This window comes from Oncorhynchus nerka, linkage group LG24, assembly GCF_034236695.1.
Source record: "Oncorhynchus nerka isolate Pitt River linkage group LG24, Oner_Uvic_2.0, whole genome shotgun sequence".
NCBI lineage: Eukaryota > Metazoa > Chordata > Actinopteri > Salmoniformes > Salmonidae > Oncorhynchus > Oncorhynchus nerka.
Genome location: NC_088419.1, coordinates 4,921,660 through 4,947,027, shown reverse-complemented (window position 1 = coordinate 4,947,027; position 25,368 = coordinate 4,921,660). Strand labels below are relative to the sequence as shown.

The 25,368-nt window shown below is 42.9% G+C and overlaps 1 protein-coding gene across 1 annotated transcript in view; it reads left to right on the top strand.

Moving 5' to 3' along the window:
* LOC135564378 (low density lipoprotein receptor adapter protein 1-like) overlaps positions 1-25,368 on the top strand; it is a 102,929-nt gene that overhangs the window by 68,951 nt on the left and 8,610 nt on the right. The window contains exons 3-5 of the mRNA XM_065009420.1: positions 4,523-4,635; positions 23,952-24,066; positions 24,446-24,518. Of these exons, the coding sequence (XP_064865492.1) occupies positions 4,523-4,635; positions 23,952-24,066; positions 24,446-24,518 (301 nt within the window). The remainder of the gene's footprint in view (positions 1-4,522; positions 4,636-23,951; positions 24,067-24,445; positions 24,519-25,368) is intronic.

Here is a 25,368-nt window from a genome sequence, read left to right as displayed (position 1 = left end):
AGGGGCAGTGTGGGAAGTGTTGGATGAGAGCGAGAGGGAAAAGGATACAAGGTAGTGGTCGGAGACTTGGAGGGGAGTTGCAATGAGGTTAGTGGAAGAACAGCATCTAGTAAAGATGAGGTCGAGCGTATTGCCTGCCTTGTGAGTAGGGGGGGTGAGAGGGAGAGGTCAAAAGAGGAGAGGAGTGGAAAGAAGGAGGCAGAGAGGAATGAGTCAAAGGTAGACGTGGGGAGGTTAAAGTCGCCCAGAACTGTGAGAGGTGAGCCGTCCTCAGGAAAGGAGCTTATCAAGGCATCAAGCTCATTGATGAACTCTCCGAGGAACCTGGAGGGCGATAAATGATAAGGATGTTAAGCTTGAAAGGGCTGGTAACTGTGACAGCATGGAATTCAAAGGAGGCGATAGACAGATGGGTAAGGGGAGAAAGAGAGAATGACCACTTGGGAGAGATGAGGATCCCGGTGCCACCACCCCGCTGACCAGAAGCTCTCGGGTGTGCGAGAACACGTGGGCGGACGAAGAGAGAGCAGTAGGAGTAGCAGTGTTATCTGTGGTGATCCATGTTTCCGTCAGTGCCAAGAAGTCGAGGGACTGGAGGGAGGCATAGGCTGAGATGAACTCTGCCTTGTTGGCCGCAGATCGGCAGTTCCAGAGGCTACCGGAGGCCTGGAACTCCACGTGGGTCGTGCGCGCTGGGACCACCAGATTAGGTGGCCGCGCCACGCGGTGTGGAGCGTTTGTATGGTCTGTGCAGAGAGGAGAGAACAGGGATAGACAGACACATAGTTGACAGGCTACAGAAGAGGCTACGCTAATGCAAAGGAGATTGGAATGACAAGTGGACTACACGTCTCGAATGTTCAGAAAGTTGAGCTTACGTAGCAAGAATCTTATTGACTAAAATGATTAAAAATGATACAGTACTGTTGAAGTAGGCTAGCTGGCAGTGGCTGCGTTGTTGACTTTGTAGGCTAGCTGGCAGTGGCTGCGTTGTTGATTCGGGGGCTAGCTGGCTAGCTAGCAGTGTTGATTACGTTACGTTGCGTTAAAAGAACGACAATAGCTGGCTAGGTAACCTAGAAAATCGCTCTAGACTACACAATTATCTTTGATACAGAGACGGCTATTTAGCTAGCTATGTAGCTAGCTACGATCAAACAAATCAAACCGTTGTACTGTAATGAAATGAAATGAAAATGTGATACTACCTGTGGAGCGAGGCGGAATGCGACCGGGTTGTTGAGTTCTAATCGGTAGACGTTGGCTAGCTGTTGGCTAGCTAGCAGTGTCTCCTATGTTAAGGACGACAAATAGCTGGCTGCGTTGTTGATTCAGGGGCTAGCTGGCTAGCTAGCTAGCAGTGTTGATTACGTTACGTTGCGTTAAAAGAACGACAATAGCTGGCTAGGTAACCTAGAAAATCGCTCTAGACTACACAATTATCTACACATTTATCTTTGATACAGAGACGGCTATGTAGCTAGCTATGTAGACGGTGGGCGTTAGCACACTTTTGGCATTCTCTCAACCAGCTTCATGAGGTAGTCACCTGGATTGCATTTCAATTAACAGGTGTGCCTTAATTTGTGGAATTTCTTTCCTTCTTAATGCGTTTGATAGAAATTACAGTCCATCATTACTTTAAGACATGAAGGTCTGTCAATCTGGAACATTTCAAGAGCTTTGGACATTTCTTGAACTGTAGTCGCAAAAACCATCAAGCGCTGTGATGAAACTGGCTCTCATGAAGACCGCCACAGGAAAGGAAGACCCAGAGTTACCTCTGCTGCAGAGGATAAGTTCATTAGAGTTAACTGGCTCTCATGAAGACCGCCACAGGAAAGGAAGACCCAGAGTTACCTCTGCTGCAGAGGATAAGTTCATTAGAGTTAACTGGCTCTCATGAAGACCGCCACAGGAAAGGAAGACCCAGAGTTACCTCTGCTGCAGAGGATAAGTTCATTAGAGTTAACTGGCTCTCATGAGGACCGCCACAGGAAAGGAAGACCCAGAGTTATCTCTGCTGCAGAGGATAAGTTCATTAGAGTTAACTGGCTCTCATGAAGACCGCCACAGGAAAGGGAGACCCAGAGTTACCTCTGCTGCAGAGGATAAGTTCATTAGAGTTAACTGGCTCTCATGAAGACCGCCACAGGAAAGGAAGACCCAGAGTTACCTCTGCTGCAGAGGATAAGTTCATTAGAGTTAACTGGCTCTTATGAAGACCGCCACAGGAAAGGAAGACCCAGAGTTACCTCTGCTGCAGAGGATACATTCATTAGAGTTACCAGCCTTAGAAATTACAGGCCAAATAAATGCTTCACAGAGTTAAACTAAAGACACATCTCAACATCAACTGTTCAGAGGACACTGTGTGAATCAAGCCTTCAAGGTCAAATTGCTGTAAAGAAACCCCTACTAAAGGACACCAATAAGAAGAAGAGACTTGCTTGGGCCAAGAAACACGAGCAATGGACATTAGACCAGGGGAAATTTGTCCTTTGGTCTGATGAATCCAAATTTGAGATTTTTGGTTCCAACCACCAGAGTCAACTGTAGTTACGGGATCTTAAATAACGATACAGGATCTTAAATAAGGATACAGGATCTTAAATAAGGATACAATATCTTAAATAAGGATACAGGATCTTAAATAAGGATACAGGATCTTAAATAAGGATACAGGATCTTAAATAAGGATACAGGATCTTAAATAAGGATACACAATCTTAAATAAGGATACAGGATCTTAAATAAGGATACAGGATCTTAAATAAGGATACAGGATCTTAAATAAGGATACAGGATCTTAAATAAGGATACACGATCTTAAATAAGGATACAGGATCTTAAATAAGGATACAGGATCTTAAATAAGGATACAGGATCTTAAATAAGGATACAAAATCTTAAACAAGGATACAGGATCTTAAATAAGGATACAGGATCTTAAATAAGGATACAGGATCTTAAATAAGGATACAGGATCTTAAATAAGGATACACAATCTTAAATAAGGATACAGGATCTTAAATAAGGATACAATATCTTAAATAAGGATACAATATCTTAAGTAAGGATACAGGATCTTAAATAAGGATACACAATCTTAAATAAGGATACAGGATCTTAAATAAGGATACAATATCTTAAATAAGGATACAGGATCTTAAATAAGGATACAGGATCTTAAATAAGGATACACAATCTTAAATAAGGATACAGGATCTTAAATAAGGATACAGGATCTTAAATAAGGATACAATATCTTAAATAAGGATACAGGATCTTAAATAAGGATACAAAATCTTAAATAAGGATACAGGATCTTAAATAAGGATACAGGATCTTAAATAAGGATACACAATCTTAAATAAGGATACAGGATCTTAAATAAGGATACAGGATCTTAAATAAGGATACAATATCTTAAATAAGGATACAGGATCTTAAATAAGGATACAAAATCTTAAATAAGGATACAGGATCTTAAATAAGGATACAGGATCTTAAATAAGGATACAGGATCTTAAATAATAACAAATAGACTGACTGAACGGAGATTACGATCTGGCAGAGTGGAAGTGGCAGGACTGAGTATTTGTAGAGGTGTCTTGATTATGGAACAGGTTGCAGCTGGTGGGGAACTGCTCTGACTCCAGCACACCTGTCTCCAACCACACAATCACACACACAGAGAGGGAAAGGGAAAGGGAGAGGGAGAGAGAACTAGGGGAATGGCTGCATGTCAAGGAGACACCGGATGTCCACTAGGGGGTGTGGCAGGAGCAGATGTGACAAGTAGGTGTCCTAACCGACTTGCCAAAACTATACTTTGTTAACAATACATTTGTGGATTGGTTGAATAACGAGTTTTAATGACTCCAACCTAAGTGTATGTAAACTACCGACTTCAACTGTAAACATAGAAAGGCCACCGTAGGCAGACATGGCTCTCAAGAGAAGACAGGCTATGTGCTCACTGCCCAGAAAATGAGGTGGAAACTGAGCTGCACTTCCTAACCTCCTGCCCAATGTATGACCATATTAGAGAGACATATTTCCCTCATATTACACAGGTCCACAAAGAATTTGAAAACAAACCCGATTTTGATAAACTCCCATATCTACTGGGTGAAATTCCACAGTGTTCCATCACAGTAGCAAGATTTGTGACCTGTTGCCATGAGAAAAGGTCAACCAGTGAAGAACAAACACCAAATACAACCAATATTTACTTTAACCATGTGTACATCGTTACAACACTGTATATAGACATAATATGACATTTGAAATGTCTTTATTCTTTTGGAACTTCTGTATGTGTAATGTTTTTTATTGTTTATTTCACTTTTGTATATTATCTACTTCACTTGCTTTGGCAATGTTAACTTATGTTTCCCATACCAATAAAGCCCCTTGATTTGAATTGAGAATTTATATAGGTAATAGGATACCATTGTTGACGTTTCTATCAGCTTATAAATCTATTTTAAAACTGTTGTGTGTTTCCTATCCCTAGGCCCGGGCAAGTGCTAAGAAGTTCCGTAAGGTGACCTTGACCATCTCTCCTAAGGGAATCATCATCACAGACACAGAGACACAGGACCTCATAGAGAATGTGTCCATCTATAGGTAAACAATATGACATCATAATGACCTCGTAAAGAATGTGTCCATATATAGGTAAACAATATGACATCATAATGACCTCGTAAAGAATGTGTCCATATATAGGTAAACAATATGACATCATAATGACCTCATAGAGAACGTCTCCATATACAGGTAAACAATATGACATCATAATGACCTCATAAAGAATGTCTCCATATACAGGTAAACAATATGACATCATAATGACCTCATAGAGAATGTGTCCATATATAGGTTAACAATACGACATCATAATGACCTCATAGAGAATGTGTCCATATATAGGTAAACAATACGACATCATAATGACCTCATAGAGAATGTCTCCATCTATAGGTAAACAATATGACATCATAATGACCTCATAAAGAATGTGTCCATCTATAGGTAAACAATATGACATCATAATGACCTCATAGAGAACGTCTCCATATAGTGTTGTTTTATTTTGAAAACATGGCAGCTAAAAGATTAATTGCAAAAGCACATCACAAACTACAACAAATACAAAACAATAACATTCCAACACGATAAGGAAGTCAGGGACTCTGCAAGGATGATGAATGGAAGCAGTTACGATGACATTGAGAGCGGAGGAACTTCAGGCATGGATGGTCATGGAGGAGGGAGCCGGTCAGTGAGACAGTTGGGTCCGTAGCCCCAACACCCGTGCTCTGGGCTTTTTAGCTCCATGGTTAGCCAATTAGCTAGTTAGCGACTCCTCTCCACAAATTCTGTGTAGCACCCACACAGGAGATGCTTCTGCTGCCACAGAGCTCTGAAAGCTCACCACACATAATTAACAGTTAGGCGTGTCTTCACACGAACAAGCCATTTCTGTATGCAGTCCTCCACTTCTCATCAAGTCGGTGTTGTGATGTTCAAATCCAATGTCCATTCAGTCCACAACGTTAGCTAGCTATCTGCTAGCTATCAGCTAGCTAGGTAAGCCAAACAATACAACATCAGTCTTGATCCTCTGTCAAGAAGACTAATTACAACCAATTCAAAAGAGCAATCAATTAACTGAAGGCAGATGGAAGAAGTTCATTAAAGTTTATTTGTCATAATGACCGTCTAGAGAACCGCTCCGTATACAGGTAAATAATGACGTCATAATGACCGTCTAGAGAACCGCTCCGTATACAGGTAAATAATGACGTCATAATGACCGTCTAGAGAACCGCTCCGTATACAGGTAAATAATGATGTCATAATGACCGTCTAGAGAACCGCTCCGTATACAGGTAAATAATGACATCATAATGACCGTCTAGAGAACCGCTCCGTATACAGGTAAATAATGACGTCATAATGACCGTCTAGAGAACCGCTCCGTATACAGGTAAATAATGATGTCATAATGACCGTCTAGAGAACGGCTCCGTATACAGGTAAATAATGACGTCATAATGACCGTCTAGAGAACCGCTCCGTATACAGGTAAATAATGACATCATAATGACCGTCTAGAGAACCGCTCCGTATACAGGTAAATAATGACGTCATAATGACCGTCTAGAGAACCGCTCCGTATACAGGTAAATAATGACGTCATAATGACCGTCTAGAGAACCGCTCCGTATACAGGTAAATAATGACGTCATAATGACCGTCTAGAGAACCGCTCCGTATACAGGTAAATAATGACGTCATAATGACCGTCTAGAGAACCGCTCCGTATACAGGTACATAATGACGTCATAATGACCGTCTAGAGAACCGCTCCGTATACAGGTAAATAATGACATCATAATGACCGTCTAGAGAACCGCTCCGTATACAGGTAAATAATGACGTCATAATGACCGTCTAGAGAACCGCTCCGTATATAGGTAAATAATGACGTCATAATGACCGTCTAGAGAACCGCTCCGTATACAGGTACATAATGACGTCATAATGACCGTCTAGAGAACCGCTCCGTATACAGGTAAATAATGACATCATAATGACCGTCTAGAGAACCGCTCCGTATACAGGTAAATAATGACGTCATAATGACCGTCTAGAGAACCGCTCCGTATACAGGTAAATAATGATGTCATAATGACCGTCTAGAGAACCGCTCCGTATACAGGTAAATAATGACATCATAATGACCGTCTAGAGAACCGCTCCGTATACAGGTAAATAATGACGTCATAATGACCGTCTGGAGAACCGCTCCGTATACAGGTAAATAATGATGTCATAATGACCGTCTAGAGAACCGCTCCGTATACAGGTAAATAATGATGTCATAATGACCGTCTAGAGAACCGCTCCGTATACAGGTAATAGTGAATAGAAGTCATGGTGAATAGAAGTCATGGTGATGTGTAGTCATGGTTATGCGTGGTAATGGTGAATAGAAGTCATGGTCAATAGAAGTCATGGTGATGTGTAGTCATGGTGATGTGTCGTCATGGTGAATAGAAGTCATGGTGATGTGTAGTCATGGTGATGTGTGGTCATGGTGATGTGTAGTCATGGTGATGTGTGGTCATGGTGATGTGTAGTCATGGTGATGTGTAGTCATGGTGATGTGAGGTCATGGTAATGTGTAGTCATGGTGATGTGTGGTCATGGTAATGTGATGTCCATAAGATGACATGTCTGGCAGCTCTACCTCCTCAGGTCCAGTGTAGTGTTATTCAGACTGGATCTCCTGTCATTAGATTGTGAACATCATGTGGCCTACGATCCCTGGGAGTGGGGCTGAAGCACAGGGCTGGGGGTGTTGGGGGCTTGGGAAGAGGACCTGCTGTAACCGAGGGGTATGATTAGAGGGGAGAGGGTCTGCTGGGGGTTGTTGGGGGCTTGGGAAGAGGACCTGCTGTAACCGAGGGGTATGATTAGAGGGAGAGGGTCTGCTGGGGGTGTTGGGGCTTGGGAAGAGGACCTGCTGTAACCGAGGGGTATGATTAGAGGGGAGAGGGTCTGCTGGGGGTGTTGGGGGCTTGGGAAGAGGACCTGCTGTAACCGAGGGGTATGATTAGAGGGGAGAGGGGTATGATTAGAGGGAGAGGGTCTGCTGGGGGGGATGTGGCAGCGAATCTTGTGTGTTAAGACGGTTACATGCTGATCCATCTTATCAGCTACAGCAGACCCTCTCCCCTCTAATCATCCCCCTCTCTAATCATACCTCTAATCATCCTCCTCTAATCATCCCCCTCTCCTCCTCTAATCATCCCCTCTCCTCCTCTAATCATCCTCCTCTAATCATCCTCCTCTAATCATCCCCCTCCCTCCTCTAATCATCCTCCTATAATCATCCCCTCTATTCATCCCCTCTCCTCCTCTAATTTTCCCCCTCTAATCATCCCACTCTAATCATACCCCTCTCCTCCTCTAATCATCCCCTCTCCTCTCCTCTAATCATCCCCCTCTCCTCTAATCATCCCCCTCTCCTCTAATCACCCCCATCTCCGCTTCTCCTCTAATCACCTCCTCTCCTCTCCTCTAATCATCCTCCTCTCCTCTCCTATAATCATCCCCCTCTCCTCTTCTCCTCTAATCATCCCCCTCTCCTCTTCTCCTCTAATCACCTCCTCTCCTCTAATCATCCCCCTCTCCTCTAATCATCCCCCTCTCCTCCTCCTCTAATCATCCCCCTCTCCTCTCCTCTAATCATCCCCCTCCTCTCCTCTCCTCTCCTCTCCTCTCCTCTCCTCTCCTCTCCTCTCCTCTCCTCTCTAATCATCCCCCTCTCCTCTCCTCCTCTAATCATCCTCCTCTCCTCTCCTCTCCTCTCCTCTCCTCCTCTCCTCTTCTCTTCTCTGCTCCTCCTCTCCTCTTATCTCCCCTCTCTGTACATCTGACAACCAGGTCCCCCACATTGCCCAGTATTAATGGCCCTCTCCTGTGCCAATGCTAAGACTGGTCAGGTCACATGACCAGCCAGGAAGTCCAAAAGGATGGTTTAGTTAGATGAAGGGTTGATCCACATTATCACCCCCCCTCTCTCTTTCTCCCACCCCTTTCTCTTCTTCTCTCTTCCCCTCAATCTATGTAAATCATCCCCCCCTCTCTTCTTCTCTCTTCCCCTCAATCTATGTAAATCATCCCCCTCTCTCTTCTTCTCTCTTCCCATCAATCTATGTAAATCATCCCCCTGTCTCTTCTTCTCTCTTCCCCTCAATCTATGTAAATCATCCCCCCTCTCTTTTTCTCTCTTCCCCTCAATCTATGTAAATCATCCCCCTCTCTCTTCTTCTCTCTTCCCCTCAATCTATGTCAATGCTTTGAGGGGTGGATTCTGTGTATTTGAGAGATTAATTGTGTGTGTGAATGTTTACGTGTACTGTGTGTGCGCATGTGTAAGTGTGTGTTTGTGTAAATGATTGTGTGTATAATTGTGTCTCTGTATTTTTTAGTGTGTGTGTGTGTGTATCTTAATTGTGTGTATTCTAGGTTGTGAGAATCACCACAGGCCAGGCTTGAACGAGAGATGGAAAACAAACCCTGAGTCTGTGGAAAGAAAAGAAAAGCTGACAACTGTAATCTAGAGGAGAGGAGAATAGAGGGGATAGAAAAGAGGAGGAGAGGAGAATAGAGGGGATAGAAAACAACTGTAATCTAGAGGAGGAGAGAATAGAGGGGATAGAAAACAACTGTAATCTAGAGGAGAGGAGAATAGAGGGGATAGAAAACAACTGTAATCTAGAGGAGGAGAGGAGAATAGAGGGGATAGAAACAACTGTAATCTAGAGGAAAGGAGAATAGAGGGGATAGAAAACAACTGTAATCTAGAGGAGAGGAGAATAGAGGGGATAGAAAACAACTGTAATCTAGAGGAGGAGAGGAGAATAGAGGGGATAGAAACAACTGTAATCTAGAGGAAAGGAGAATAGAGGGGATAGAAAACAACTGTAATCTAGAGGAAAGGAGAATAGAGGGGATAGAAAACAACTGTAATCTAGAGGAGGAGAGAATAGAGGGGATAAAAACAACTGTAATCTAGAGGAGAGGAGAATAGAGGGGATAGAAAACAACTGTAATCTAGAGGAGGAGAGGAGAATAGAGGGATAGAAAACAACTGTAATCTAGAGGAGGAGAGGAAAATAGAGGGATATAAAACAACTGTAATCTAGAGGAGAGGAGAATAGAGGGGATAGAAAACAACTGTAATCTAGAGGAAATGAGAATAAGGGGGATAGAAAACAACTGTAATCTAGAGGAGGAGAGAATAGAGGGGATAGAAAACAACTGTAATCTAGAGGAGAGGAGAATAGAGGGGATAGAAAACAACTGTTATCTAGAGGAGGAGAGGAGAATAGAGGGGATAGAAAACAACTGTAATCTAGAGGAGGAGAGGAGAATAGAGGGGATAGAAAACAACTGTAATCTAGAGGAAAGGAGAATAGAGGGGATAGAAAACAACTGTAATCTAGAGGAGAGGAGAATAGAGGGGATAGAAAACAACTGTAATCTAGAGGAGGAGAAGAGAATAGAGGGGATAGAAAACAACTGTAATCTAGAGGAGGAGAGAATAGAGGGGATAGAAAACAACTGTAATCTAGAGGAGAGGAGAATAGAGGGGATAGAAAACAACTGTAATCTACAGTAGGAGAGGAGAATAGAGGGGATAGAAACAACTGTAATCTAGAGGAGGAGAGGAGAATAGAGGGATAGAAACAACTGTAATCTAGAGGAGGAGAGGAGAATAGAGGGATAGAAAACAACTGTAATCTAGAGGAGAGGAGAATAGAGGGGATAGAAAACAACTGTTATCTAGAGGAGGAGAGGAGAATAGAGGGATAGAAAACAACTGTAATCTAGAGGAGGAGAGGAGAATAGAGGGGATAGAAAACAACTGTAATCTAGAGGAAAGGAGAATAGAGGGGATAGAAAACAACTGTAATCTAGAGGAGAGGAGAATAGAGGGGATAGAAAACAACTGTAATCTAGAGGAAAGGAGAATAGAGGGGATAGAAAACAACTGTAATCTAGAGGAGGAGAGAATAGAGGGGATAGAAAACAACTGTAATCTAGAGGAGAGGAGAATAGAGGGGATAGAAAACAACTGTAATCTAGAGGAGGAGAGGAGAATAGAGGGGATAGAAAACAACTGTAATCTAGAGGAGGAGAGAATAGAGGGGATATAAAACAACTGTAATCTAGAGGAGAGGAGAATAGAGGGGATAGAAAAGAGGAGGAGAGGAGAATAGAGGGGATAGAAAACAACTGTAATCTAGAGGAGGAGAGAATAGAGGGGATAGAAAACAACTGTAATCTAGAGGAGAGGAGAATAGAGGGGATAGAAAACAACTGTAATCTAGAGGAGGAGAGGAGAATAGAGGGGATAGAAACAACTGTAATCTAGAGGAAAGGAGAATAGAGGGGATAGAAAACAACTGTAATCTAGAGGAGAGGAGAATAGAGGGGATAGAAAACAACTGTAATCTAGAGGAGGAGAGGAGAATAGAGGGGATAGAAACAACTGTAATCTAGAGGAAAGGAGAATAGAGGGGATAGAAAACAACTGTAATCTAGAGGAAAGGAGAATAGAGGGGATAGAAAACAACTGTAATCTAGAGGAGGAGAGAATAGAGGGGATAAAAACAACTGTAATCTAGAGGAGAGGAGAATAGAGGGGATAGAAAACAACTGTAATCTAGAGGAGGAGAGGAGAATAGAGGGGATAGAAAACAACTGTAATCTAGAGGAGGAGAGGAAAATAGAGGGGATATAAAACAACTGTAATCTAGAGGAGAGGAGAATAGAGGGGATAGAAAACAACTGTAATCTAGAGGAAATGAGAATAGAGGGGATAGAAAACAACTGTAATCTAGAGGAGGAGAGAATAGAGGGGATAGAAAACAACTGTAATCTAGAGGAGAGGAGAATAGAGGGGATAGAAAACAACTGTAATCTAGAGGAGGAGAGGAGAATAGAGGGGATAGAAAACAACTGTAATCTAGAGGAGGAGAGAATAGAGGGGATAGAAAACAACTGTAATCTAGAGGAGAGGAGAATAGAGGGGATAGAAAACAACTGTAATCTACAGTAGGAGAGGAGAATAGAGGGGATAGAAACAACTGTAATCTAGAGGAGGAGAGGAGAATAGAGGGGATAGAAACAACTGTAATCTAGAGGAGGAGAGGAGAATAGAGGGGATAGAAAACAACTGTAATCTAGAGGAGAGGAGAATAGAGGGGATAGAAAACAACTGTTATCTAGAGGAGGAGAGGAGAATAGAGGGGATAGAAAACAACTGTAATCTAGAGGAGGAGAGGAGAATAGAGGGGATAGAAAACAACTGTAATCTAGAGGAAAGGAGAATAGAGGGGATAGAAAACAACTGTAATCTAGAGGAGAGGAGAATAGAGGGGATAGAAAACAACTGTAATCTAGAGGAAAGGAGAATAGAGGGGATAGAAAACAACTGTAATCTAGAGGAGGAGAGAATAGAGGGGATAGAAAACAACTGTAATCTAGAGGAGAGGAGAATAGAGGTGATAGAAAACAACTGTAATCTAGAGGAGGAGAGGAGAATAGAGGGGATAGAAAACAACTGTAATCTAGAGGAGGAGAGAATAGAGGGGATATAAAACAACTGTAATCTAGAGGAGGAGAGGAGAATAGAGGGGATAGAAAACAACTGTAATCTAGAGGAGAGGAGAATAGAGGGGATAGAAAACAACTGTAATCTACAGTAGGAGAGGAGAATAGAGGGGATAGAAAACAACTGTAATCTAGAGGAGAGGAGAATAGAGGGGATAGAAAACAACTGTAATCTAGAGGAGGAGAGGAGAATAGAGGGGATAGAAACAACTGTAATCTAGAGGAGGAGAGGAGAATAGAGGGGATAGAAAACAACTGTAATCTAGAGGAGAGGAGAATAGAGGGGATAGAAAACAACTGTAATCTAGAGGAGGAGAGGAAAATAGAGGGGATAGAAAACAACTGTAATCTAGAGGAGGAGAGGAGAATAGAGGGGATAGAAACAACTGTAATCTAGAGGAGGAGAGGAGAATAGAGGGGATAGAAAACAACTGTAATCTAGAGGAGAGGAGAATAGAGGGGATAGAAAACAACTGTAATCTAGAGGAGGAGAGGAGAATAGAGGGGATAGAAACAACTGTAATCTAGAGGAGGAGAGGAGAATAGAGGGGATAGAAAACAACTGTAATCTAGAGGAGAGGAGAATAGAGGGGATAGAAAACAACTGTAATCTAGAGGAGGAGAGGAGAATAGAGGGGATAGAAAACAACTGTAATCTAGAGGAGGAGGAGAGAATAGAGGGGATAGAAAACAACTGTAATCTAGATGAGGAGAGGAGAATAGAGGGGATAGAAAACAACTGTAATCTAGAGGAAAGGAGAATAGAGGGGATAGAAAACAACTGTAATCTAGAGGAGGAGAGGAGAATAGAGGGGATAGAAACAACTGTAATCTAGAGGAGGAGAGGAGAATAGAGGGGATAGAAAACAACTGTAATCTAGAGGAGAGGAGAATAGAGGGGATAGAAAACAACTGTAATCTAGAGGAGGAGAGGAGAATAGAGGGGATAGAAAACAACTGTAATCTAGAGGAGGAGAGGAGAATAGAGGGGATAGAAAACAACTGTAATCTAGAGGAGAGGAGAATAGAGGGGATAGAAAACAACTGTAATCTAGAGGAGAGGAGAATAGAGGGGATAGAAAACAACTGTAATCTAGAGGAAAGGAGAATAGAGGGGATAGAAAACAACTGTAATCTAGAGGAGAGGAGAATAGAGGGATAGAAAAACAACTGTAATCTAGAGGAGGAGAGGAGAATAGAGGGGATAGAAAACAACTGTAATCTAGAGGAGGAGAGGAGAATAGAGGGGATAGAAAACAACTGTAATCTAGAGGAGAGGAGAATAGAGGGGATAGAAAACAACTGTAATCTAGAGGAAAGGAGAATAGAGGGGATAGAAAACAACTGTAATCTAGAGGAAAGGAGAATAGAGGGGATAGAAAACAACTGTAATCTAGAGGAGAGGAGAATAGAGGGGATAGAAAACAACTGTAATCTAGAGGAGGAGAGGAGAATAGAGGGGATAGAAAACAACTGTAATCTAGAGGAGGAGAGAATAGAGGGGATATAAAACAACTGTAATCTAGAGGAGGAGAGAATAGAGGGGATAAAAACAACTGTAATCTAGAGGAGGAGAGGAGAATAGAGGGGATAGAAAACAACTGTAATCTAGAGGAGGAAAGGAGAATAGAGGGGATAAAAACAACTGTAATCTAGAGGAGGAGAGGAGAATAGAGGGGATAGAAAACAGCTGTAATCTAGAGGAGAGGAGAATAGAGGGGATAGAAAACAACTGTAATCTAGAGGAGGAGAGGAGAATAGAGGGGATATAAAACAACTGTAATCTAGAGGAGGAGAGGAGAATAGAGGGTATAGAAAACAACTGTAATCTAGAGGAGGAAAGGAGAATAGAGGGGATAGAAAACAACTGTAATCTAGAGGAGGAGAGGAGAATAGAGGGGATAGAAAACAACTGTAATCTAGAGGAGAGGAGAATAGAGGGGATAGAAAACAACTGTAATCTAGAGGAGGAGGAGAGAATAGAGGGGATAGAAAACAACTGTAATCTAGAGGAGAGGAGAATAGAGGGGATAGAAAACAACTGTAATCTAGAGGAGAGGAGAATAGAGGGGATAGAAAACAACTGTAATCTAGAGGAGGAGAGGAGAATAGAGGGGATAGAAAACAACTGTAATCTAGAGGAGAGGAGAATAGAGGGGATAGAAAACAACTGTAATCTAGAGGAAAGGAGAATAGAGGGGATAGAAAACAACTGTAATCTAGAGGAGGAGAGGAGAATAGAGGGGATAGAAAACAACTGTAATCTAGAGGAGAGGAGAATAGAGGGGATAGAAAACAACTGTAATCTAGAGGAGGAGAGGAGAATAGAGGGGATAGAAAACAACTGTAATCTAGAGGAGGAGGAGAGAATAGAGGGGATAGAAAACAACTGTAATCTAGATGAGGAGAGGAGAATAGAGGGGATAGAAAACAACTGTAATCTAGAGGAAAGGAGAATAGAGGGGATAGAAAACAACTGTAATCTAGAGGAGGAGAGGAGAATAGAGGGGATAGAAAACAACTGTAATCTAGAGGAGGAGAGAATAGAGGGGATAGAAAACAACTGTAATCTAGAGGAGGAGAGGAGAATAGAGGGGATAGAAAACAACTGTAATCTAGAGGAGGAGAGGAGAATAGAGGGGATAGAAAACAACTGTAATCTAGAGGAGGAGAGAATAGAGGGAATAGAAAACAACTGTAATCTAGAGGAAAGGAGAATAGAGGGGATAGAAAACAACTGTAATCTACAGTAGGAGATGAGAATAGAGGGAGCAGGGATGGAGGGGAGGGAGGAGAAACATCCTCAGCCTTGACAATGTAAACAAACATTTCCTTTAGTTGATATTCTCCACTCTCTTTCGCTCTCTCTTTCCTGTCCTCTCCTCTCCTCTCCTGTCCTGTCCTGTCCTCTCCTGTCCTGTCCTCTCCTGTCCTCTCCTCTCCTGTCCTCTCCTGTCCTCTCCTCTCCTCTCCTGTCCTGTCCTGTCCTCTCCTGTCTTCTCCTGTCCTCTCCTGTCCTGTCCTCTCCTGTTCTCTCCTGTCCTGTCCTCTCCTCTTCTGTCCTCTTCTGTCCTCTCCTGTCTTCTCCTGTCCTCTCCTGTTCTCTCCTGTCCTGTCCTCTCCTGTCCTCTCCTCTCCTGTCCTCTCCTTTTCTGTCCTCTCCTCTCCTGTCCTCTCCTCTCCTCTCCTGTCTTCTCCTGTCCTCTCCTGTCCTCTCCTGTTCTGTCCTCTCCTCTCCTCTCCTGTCCTCTCCTGTCCTCTCCTGTCTTCTCCTGTCCTCTCCTGTCTTCTCCTGTCCTCTCCTGTCCTCTCCTGTTCTGTCCTCTCCTCTCCTGTCCTCTCCTGTCCTCTCCTGTCCTCTCCTGTTTTCCCCTGTCCTCTCCTGTCCTCTCCTGTCCTCTCCTGTCTTCTCCTGTCCTCTCCTGTCCTCTCCTGTTCTGTCCTCTCCTCTCCTGTCCTCTCCTGTCCTCTCCTGTTCTGTCCTCTCCTCTCCTGTCCTCTCCTGTCCTCTCCTGTCCTCTCCTGTCCTCTCCTGTCTTCTCCTGTCCTCTCCTGTCCTCTCCTGTCTTCTCCTGTCCTCTCCTGTCTTCTCCTGTCCTCTCCTGTCCTCTCCTGTCCTCTCCTGTCCTGTCCTCTCCTGTCCTGTCCTCTCCTGTCCTCTCCTCTCCTGTCCTCTCCTGTCCTCTCCTGTCTTCTCCTGTCCTCTCCTGTCCTCTCCTGTTCTGTCCTCTCCTCTCCTGTCCTCTCCTGTTCTCTCCTGTCCTGTCCTCTCCAACCTGTCCTCTCCTTGTCCTCTCCGTACCTGTGCATGCTGAAACCGATAAAAGGAATATGGCCCTCATCGGTTATTTGAGTCATAATGAATTCTGATGTTCAGTCTTCTGTTATTCAGGCTGGTTGTGGACTTAGTTCCCTGATGTTATTATATTAGTTCAAAAGGCTCTTCTCTCAGTGTGTGTTCGGTTGACTCATCATCAGGTCTGTCTGAAGTTGGAAGCAGAACCCCCCCCCAGGCTTAGGTTGGAATCAAAGCACTGGAATGATCGATCCACTTCAGCACAGTCTCTTTGAACACCACCAGAGGACACAATGCATGCAGACCTCTGTATGATACCCGTGTATATGTGTGTGAGTGTGAGTGTGAGTGTGAGTGTGTGAGTGTGTGAGTGTGAGTGTGTGAGTGTGAGTGTGAGTGTGTGAGTGTGAGTGTGAGTGTGAGTGTGAGTGTGAGTGTGTGTGAGTGTGAGAGTGTGAGTGTGAGTGTGTGAGTGTGAGTGTGTGAGCGTGAGTGTGTGAGCGTGAGTGTGAGTGTGTGTGAGTGTGTGTGTGAGTGTGTGTGAGTGTGAGTGAGTGTGTGTGAGTGTGTGTGTGTGTGTGAGTCTGAGTGTGTGTGTGTGAGTGTATGTATGTGTGTGTGTGTGTGAGTGTGTGTGTGTGTGTGTGTGTATGTGTGTGTGAGTGTGAGTGTGTCCTCCTCCCCAACCGAAACAACCCTCTACAGTGTATCCACTCAAAATCACAAAAGATAAGGTTCAGATAATTTATTCACATTTTTACTAAAAACAAAACTCCTTTCCTAGTTGACCTGGATTCCGTTGTATTATATTATTATATATAGATGTGATGTAAATTCATGTGGATTGAGTATAATCTAGTCTTCCAATGTTTAGCACGGACTTGATATATATACAGTGCCTTTTGACCGCCCAATTTTTCAGTTTTTGATTTGTTAAAAAAGTTAATATCCAGTAAATGTCGTTCCACTTCATGATTGTGTCCCACTTGTTGTTGATTCTTCACAAAAAAAATACAGTTTTATATCTTTATGTTTGAAGCCTGAAATGTGGCAAAAGGTCGCAAAGTTCAAGTGGGCCGAGTTCGCAGGGCACTGTGTATATATATATATATATATATATATATACATATATATATATATTAATATATTTATCCTGTAGTTTTAAGGATATTACATCAAAAGTTGGATCAGCCTGTAGTGTGGTTTTCCACTTTAATTTTGGAGTGTGACTCCAAATCCAGACCTCCATGGGTTGATACATTTGATTTCCATTGATCATTTTTGCGTGATTTTGTTGTCAGCACATTCAACTATGTAAAGAAACAAGTATTTAATAAGAATATTTCATTCATTCAGATCTAGGATGTTATTTTAGTGTTCCCTTTATTTTATTGAGCAGTGTATATATATTTACCCTGTTGCTACCTCAAACAGGTCGATTCTTGGAATTACCGGACAGGTATTTTACCATCAAATCCACTTGTCCTGCGCAATACTTGTGACACAGACAAGACGTGTTATAGCTACTCAAATCCAGTGTGTCACACTCTTGGATCTTATCAGCAGCATATATGTATTTAGGCCACGGCTTCCACCTTCTCCTCACTTCTCCAGTATATAAAACCGATATGTCACAGTGGGGTTTTTATATGATATATTCAGGGTGTCTTGGGCATTGCTATTTGGGTCACGCTGCTCATCGGAGACGCAGCTAGAAACACTGAGATCTGAGCGAGGTTATCACACGCTTGTGGTTGGACAGAGGAGTTAACGGCGGACGGACGGACACACACACACACACACACACACACACACACACACACACACACACACACACACACACACACGTACTATTCTCCCAGCAGAACTATAAAGCATTTGTTATTTATCTTTCTCTCTCTCTCATTCTGTCTCTTTCTCTCTGTTTCATGTCTATTAGACACACAAACACATTGGAAACAACAGGGCCTTTATGTGTGAGGTAAAAGCAGAGGTGAATCCTTTAACAGCTTTATGTTGTGATGATTACGGTATGCACCACAACCATAAACACATTACGGTATGCACCACAACCATCAACACATTACGGTATGCACCACAACCATAAACACATTACGGTATGCACCACAACCATAAACACATTACGGTATGCACCACAACCATAAACACATTACGGTATGCACCACAACCATCAACACATTACGGTATTTAACCATAAACACATTACGGTATGCACCAAAACCATCAACACATTACGGTATGCACCACAACCATCAACACATTACGGTATTTAACCATAAACACATTACGGTATGCACCAAAACCATCAACACATTACGGTATGCACCACAACCATAAACACATTACGGTATGCACCACAACCATAAACACATTACGGTATGCACCAAAACCATCAACACATTACGGTATGCACCACAACCATCAACACATTACGGTATGCACCACAACCATCAACACATTACGGTATGCACCACAACCATCAACACATTACGGTATGCACCACAACCATCAACACATTACGGTATTTAACCATCAACACATTACGGTATGCACCACAACCATCAACACATTACGGTATTTAACCATCAACACATTACGGTATGCACCACAACCATCAACACATTACGGTATGCACCACAACCATAAACACATTACGTTATGCACCACAACCATCAACACATTACGGTATGCACCACAACCATAAACACATTACGGTATGCACCACAACCATCAACACATTACGGTATGCACCACAACCATCAACACATTACGGTATTTAACCATAAACACATTACGGTATGCACCACAACCATCAACACATTACGGTATGCACCACAACCATCAACACATTACGGTATTTAACCATAAACACATTACGGTATGCACCAAAACCATCAACACATTACGGTATGCACCACAACCATAAACACATTACGGTATGCACCACAACCATAAACACATTACGGTATGCACCAAAACCATCAACACATTACGGTATGCACCACAACCATCAACACATTACGGTATGCACCACAACCATCAACACATTACGGTATGCACCACAACCATCAACACATTACGGTATGCACCACAACCATCAACACATTACGGTATGCACCACAACCATCAACACATTACGGTATTTAACCATCAACACATTACGGTATGCACCACAACCATCAACACATTACGGTATTTAACCATCAACACATTACGGTATGCACCACAACCATCAACACATTACGGTATTTAACCATCAACACATTACGGTATTTAACCATCAACACATTACGGTATGCACCACAACCATCAACACATTACGGTATGCACCACAACCATCAACACATTACGGTATGCACCACAACCATCAACACATTACGGTATGCACCACAACCATAAACACATTACGGTATGCACCACAACCATAAACACATTACGGTATGCACCACAACCATAAACACATTACGTTATGCACCACAACCATCAACACATTACGGTATGCACCACAACCATCAACACATTACGGTATGCACCACAACCATCAACACATGACCTTATTCTTCTGAACAGTCGGGAGTGTGAAATTCTGGCGAAACACGTTCGCACGGACATCGCAAACCCTGTTAGTTGTGTGTGTGTGTGTGTTCGGTGTGTGCATGTGGCATGTCAGTGGAAAGGGTATTGAATAATAATTATTCCACATTGGACACTAATTGGGCTTCCAATGACATTGGTGTGTAGAATACAGTAGGCAGAGCAAGAGCAAGAGCTAGCTAGAACAGGCGGCAGGTAGCCTAGTGGTTAGGTTGTTAGATCGAATCCCAGAGCTGATGAGGTAAACATCTTTCCTTCTGCCCCCTGAACAAGGCAGTTAAACCCACTGTTCCTAGGTCGTCATTGTAAATAACCATTTGTTCTTAACTGACTTGCCTAGTTAAATTTAAAAAACAGAGTAGAACAGAGTTAGTTAGCTAGAGCAGTGTTAGCTAGCTAGAGCAGAGTTAGCTAGCTAGAGCAGAGTAGAACAGAGTTAGCTAGCTAGAGCAGAGTGGAACAGAGTTAGTTAGCTATAGCAGAGTAGAACAGAGTTAGTTAGCTAGAGTAGAGTAGAACAGAGTTAGCTAGCTAGAGTAGAGTAGAACAGAGTTAGCTAGCTAGAGCAGAGTTAGCTAGAGCAGAGTTAGCTTAGCTAGCTAGAGCAGAGATAGCTAGCTAGAGTAGAGTAGAACAGAGCAGAGTTAGCTAGCTAGAGCAGAGTAGAGCAGAGATAGCTAGCTAGAACAGAGTAGAACAGAGCAGAGTTAGCTAGCTAGAGCAGAGTAGAATAGAGTTAGCTAGCTAGCTAGAGCAGAGTAGAGCAGTTAGTTAGCTAGAGCAGAGTAGAACAGAGCAGAGTTAGCTAGCTAGAGCAGAGTAGAACAGAGTAGAGCAGAGATAGCTAACTAGAACAGAGTAGAGCAGAGCAGAGTTAGCTAGCTAGAACAGAGTAGAACAGAGCAGAGTTAGCTACCCAGACTGTTCTGTCTTTGGTCAGACAGAACAGAGCTAACTAGGTAGCTAGAGCCGGTCTCAGCAGGCAAGTCACACAGCATCTGAAACATCGGAGTACAATCAACTGACCTTTATGGCACCCGATTATGAATTCAAAACACACTATCATACCACAACAAGAATATTGGTTTGCCTTCTTACCAGTTTGGATTGAAAAGGAATGATCATGTAAATGGTCACGGATGATAAACCGAAAAATTATCACCCCCATAAAACCAAATAGTAAACGTGGACATTTTCCTGATATTGTTAGGTCAAACCTGTTCTCTACACACTGACCTGTCTCCTGAGTTGAAGCCTGACTCCAGCTCTAGGTTACGGCCTGGTTAGGCCAACCTGCATACAGCCTCCACTGGATTGAAAAATAGGAAAATACAATTAGAAAGAAATCAGTGTGGTTATGACTCCAACCTGCACGCTGGCTGCTATGACAACAGAAAACAGTGTGGTTATGACTCCAACCTGCACGCTGGCTGCTATGACAACAGAAAACAGTGTGGTTATGACTCCAACCTGCACGCTGGCTGCTATGACAACAGAAAACAGTGTGGTTATGACTCCAACCTGCACGCTGGCTGCTATGACAACAGAAAACAGTGTGGTTATGGACTGGCTGCTATGACAACAGAAAACAGTGTGGTTATGACTGGATGCTATGACAACAGAAAACAGTGTGGTTATGACTGGATGCTATGACTACAGAAATCAGTGTGGTTATGACTCCAACCTGCACGCTGGCTGCTATGACAACAGAAAACAGTGTGGTTTTGACTGGCTGCTATGACTACAGGGTTTATATAAAGCCAGGATACTATGGAAGGAGAGGGTCAAACACTGTCTCTGTTGTCTACTTAATCTACACAGCTATTATCTATCCAAAGCCTTTGCATGTGCGTGTGATACCTCCAGCACTCTGCATAAGGAAGATATCTTAGGCATGAGTCCCAAATGGCACCCTATTCCCTATGGGCTCTCTGGTCAAAAGTAGTGCACTATAAAGGGAATAGGGTGCCATTTGGGAAGTATTTGTTTTATTTTTTTATTTCACCTTTATTTAACCAGGTAGGCTAGTTGAGAACAGGTTCTCATTTGCAACTGCGACCTGGCCAAGATAAAGCATAGCAGTGTGAACAGACAACACAGAGTTACACATGGAGCATGTTGGATCAATACCACTCCCTGTAGCTTCCTATAGTCCACTTAAAGAAGAAAGAGCTAATGTGCACTATATAGGGAATGGTTCTCTGGTCTAAAGTAGAGCACTATATAGGGAATAGGGCTCTGGTCTATAGTAGTGCACTATATAGGGAATAGGGCTCTTGTCTAAAGTAGTGCACTACGTAGGGAATTGGGCTCTGGTCTATAGTAGTGCACTACATAGGGAATAGGGCTCTGGTCTATAGTAGTGCACTACGTAGGGAATTGGGCTCTGGTCTAAAGTAGTGCACTACGTAGGGAATTGGGCTCTGGTCTAAAGTAGTGCACTATATAGGGAATAGGGCTCTGGTCTAAAGTAGTGCTCTATATAGGGAATAGGGTGACATTTGGGACATGTGTTGTATGGACAGTGGGAAGATGTCAACGGTCATCCTATAGAATGCTTTAGTGAGCTTTGTTAAGACTGGTTCTGAAGGCCAGCCATTCACCATGGGAACCAGCCATTCACCATGGCCTTTAGAACCAGCCATTCACCATGGGAACCAGCCATTCACCATGGCCTTTAGAACCAACCACTCACCATGGCCTTTAGAACCAGCCATTCACCTTGGCCTTTAGAACCAGCCATTCACCTTGGCCTTTAGAACCAACCACTCACCATGGCCTTTAGAACCAGCCATTCACCATGGCCTTTAGAACCAACCACCCACCTTGGCCTTTAGAACCAGCCATTCACCTTGGCCTTTAGAACCAACCACTCACCATGGCCTTTAGAACCAGCCATTCACCATGGCTTTTAGAACCAACCATTCACCAGGGCCTTTAGAACCAACCACTCACCATGGTTTTTAGAACCAACCACTCACCATGGCCTTTAGAACCAGCCACTCACCATGGCCTTTAGAACCAACCACTCACCATGGCCTTTAGAACCAGCCATTCACCATGGCCTTTAGAACCAGCCACTCACCATGGGCTTTAGAACCAGCCACTCACCATGGCCTTTAGAACCAACCACTCACCATGGCCTTTAGATAGGCCTTTAGAACCAACCACTCACCATGGCCTTTAGATAGGCCTTTAGAACCAGCCACTCACCGTGGCCTTTAGAACCAACCACTCACCGTGGCCTTTAGAACCAACCACTCACCGTGGCCTTTAGAACCAACCACTCACCGTGGCCTTTAGAACCAGACATTCACCGTGACTTTCTGTGGATTTGCTGCATGAGGTTTTCTGAAAGTTGAATATACATTTTTCCCATAGATCAGGTATACGAGTTATGCCAGGATCAGTAATGTACTTGATATTGTTTTGAACATGTCGGCAATAAATTGTTAATCTTTGCTTTTGTTTTGTTGGCTGTTGTTCAAACTGGGGTGATAATGAGTTACACAGTGCTGATCTTGCATCAGGTTTGCCTTTCAGATCTCAATTAAAAAGATTATATAGACAGGGGGGGGGAACCTGATCCTAGATACATAAGGCCCCTGGGCGCCAATAATGATTAACTGGCAATGAATTCATTTCTTTCTAAGCCCCCTTCAGAGGTTTTAGAGATTTGACAAGACAGCATAAGATTTAGTAATGAGGTTTTAAGACTGTAAAGCTTTAGTGATTTGTTCAGTTATTTTCTGCTCTGCTCTGCTCTGTGATAGTCAGATTTCTGTTCCAAATGGCACCCTAATCACTATAAGGCCCTGGTCAAAAGTAGTGTACTATAGTGTACTATATAGGAAACAGGGTGGCATTTGGGATGCCAACCCTCTTTGGTCCGTCTGTGATCTATGGCCTACTTAATATTCATGACTTCCCCTTCACACCCTGCTGTGATTGGCCTGCTGCTCGTCCCTTATGAACCAGGTTAGGAAGAGCACTAGTGGAGTTACTAGTTTAAAACTCATCCTATATCTGTCTCTCTCTAACTGTGATGGATGGCATTGGGGTCTGTAGGCCAGAGATAGATGACGATACAATATACTTTCATTACAAATCAAATTATCATCGAAAATGTTTTATAAAAATGTCATATCCACTTCTTTATGACGAAGATAACGTGTAAATGTTCAATGAATTGATCGTCACCAATGGATATCTCTCTCTTCTCCATTTAACTAGTTGAAACATCTGAAAATATACTGTATGTGTAGCCAGGGGAGGGTTTGTCCAAACCCTAGACCCCATTGGTTGATGGGAGTTGTATTGTTCTCCCCTCCTGCAGAATCTCCTACTGTACTGCAGATAAAACCCAGGACAAAGTGTTTGCCTACGTTTCCCAGATTCAGTTGGACGAGACCCTCGAGTGCCACGCCTTCCTCTGTCACAAGAAGAAGATCGTAAGTGACAAGTGGGCACTAGTTCAAAACACTTTTCACTTTTTCCTTCTCTGTTGATAACGTTTGATAATGAACCCGAGACACTGAATATTTATTCATAATAATTAATAATTAATTAATAATATTTCAGAATTAAACACGGATGAAAGTAATTTAATTTTAGTAAATTTTTTGTTAATATCTATCTTTATACGTCGTTAGGGAAACACGAGAAGTTACCAATCATTGAAATAATGTTTCCAATCCAAAACAATTCTTACTTTAGATGTTTACATCTGAAATGACGATGGTGTCTGGCTCCATCTTGTGGTACTGTAGGTGCTTGCAAACCACAATCAAATTATGTTATACAGTATGTCTCTGTTCTGTGGTTTGTCAGGCCCAAGCTGTGACTCTCACCGTAGCCCAGGCCTTCACAGTAGCTCTGGACCTGTGGGAGATTGCTCAGGAAGGTGCGTACTAACTCTAACCGTAGCCCAGGCCTTCACAGTAGCTCTGGACCTGTGGGAGATTGCTCAGGAAGGTGCGTACTAACTCTAACCGTAGCCCAGGCCTTCACAGTAGCTCTGGACCTGTGGGAGATTGCTCAGGAAGGTGAGGATTAGGGTGAATGTCAGCAAAACATTTTTACTGTCCGTTCTCCAACGTTTTGTCTCCAACGTTTTGTCTCCAACGTTTTGTCTCCAACGTTTTGTCTCCAACGTTTTACCTCCAACGTTTTGTCTCCAACGTTTTGTCTCCAATGTTTTACTTACAACGTTTTGTCTCCAATGTTTTGTCTCCAACGTTTTACCTCCAATGTTTTGTCTCCAACGTTTTGTCTCCAACATTTTGTCTCCAACGTTTTGTCGCCAACGTTTTACCTCCAACGTTTTACCTCCAACGTTTTGTCTCCAACATTTTGTCTCCAACGTTTTGTCTCCAACGTTTTGTCTCCAACGTTTTGTCTCCAACGTTTTACCTCCAACGTTTTGTCTCCAACGTTTTGTCTCCAACGTTTTACTTACAACGTTTTGTCTCCAACGTTTTGTCTCCAACGTTTTACCTCCAATGTTTTGTCTCCAACGTTTTGTCTCCAACATTTTGTCTCCAACGTTTTGTCTCCAACGTTTTACCTCCAACGTTTTACCTCCAACGTTTTGTCTCCAACATTTTGTCTCCAACGTTTTGTCTCCAACGTTTTGTCTCCAACGTTTCGTCTCCAACGTTTTACCTCCAACGTTTTGTTTCCAACGTTTTACCTCCAACGTTTTGTCTCCAACGTTTTACTTACAACGTTTTGTCTCCAACGTTTTGTCTCCA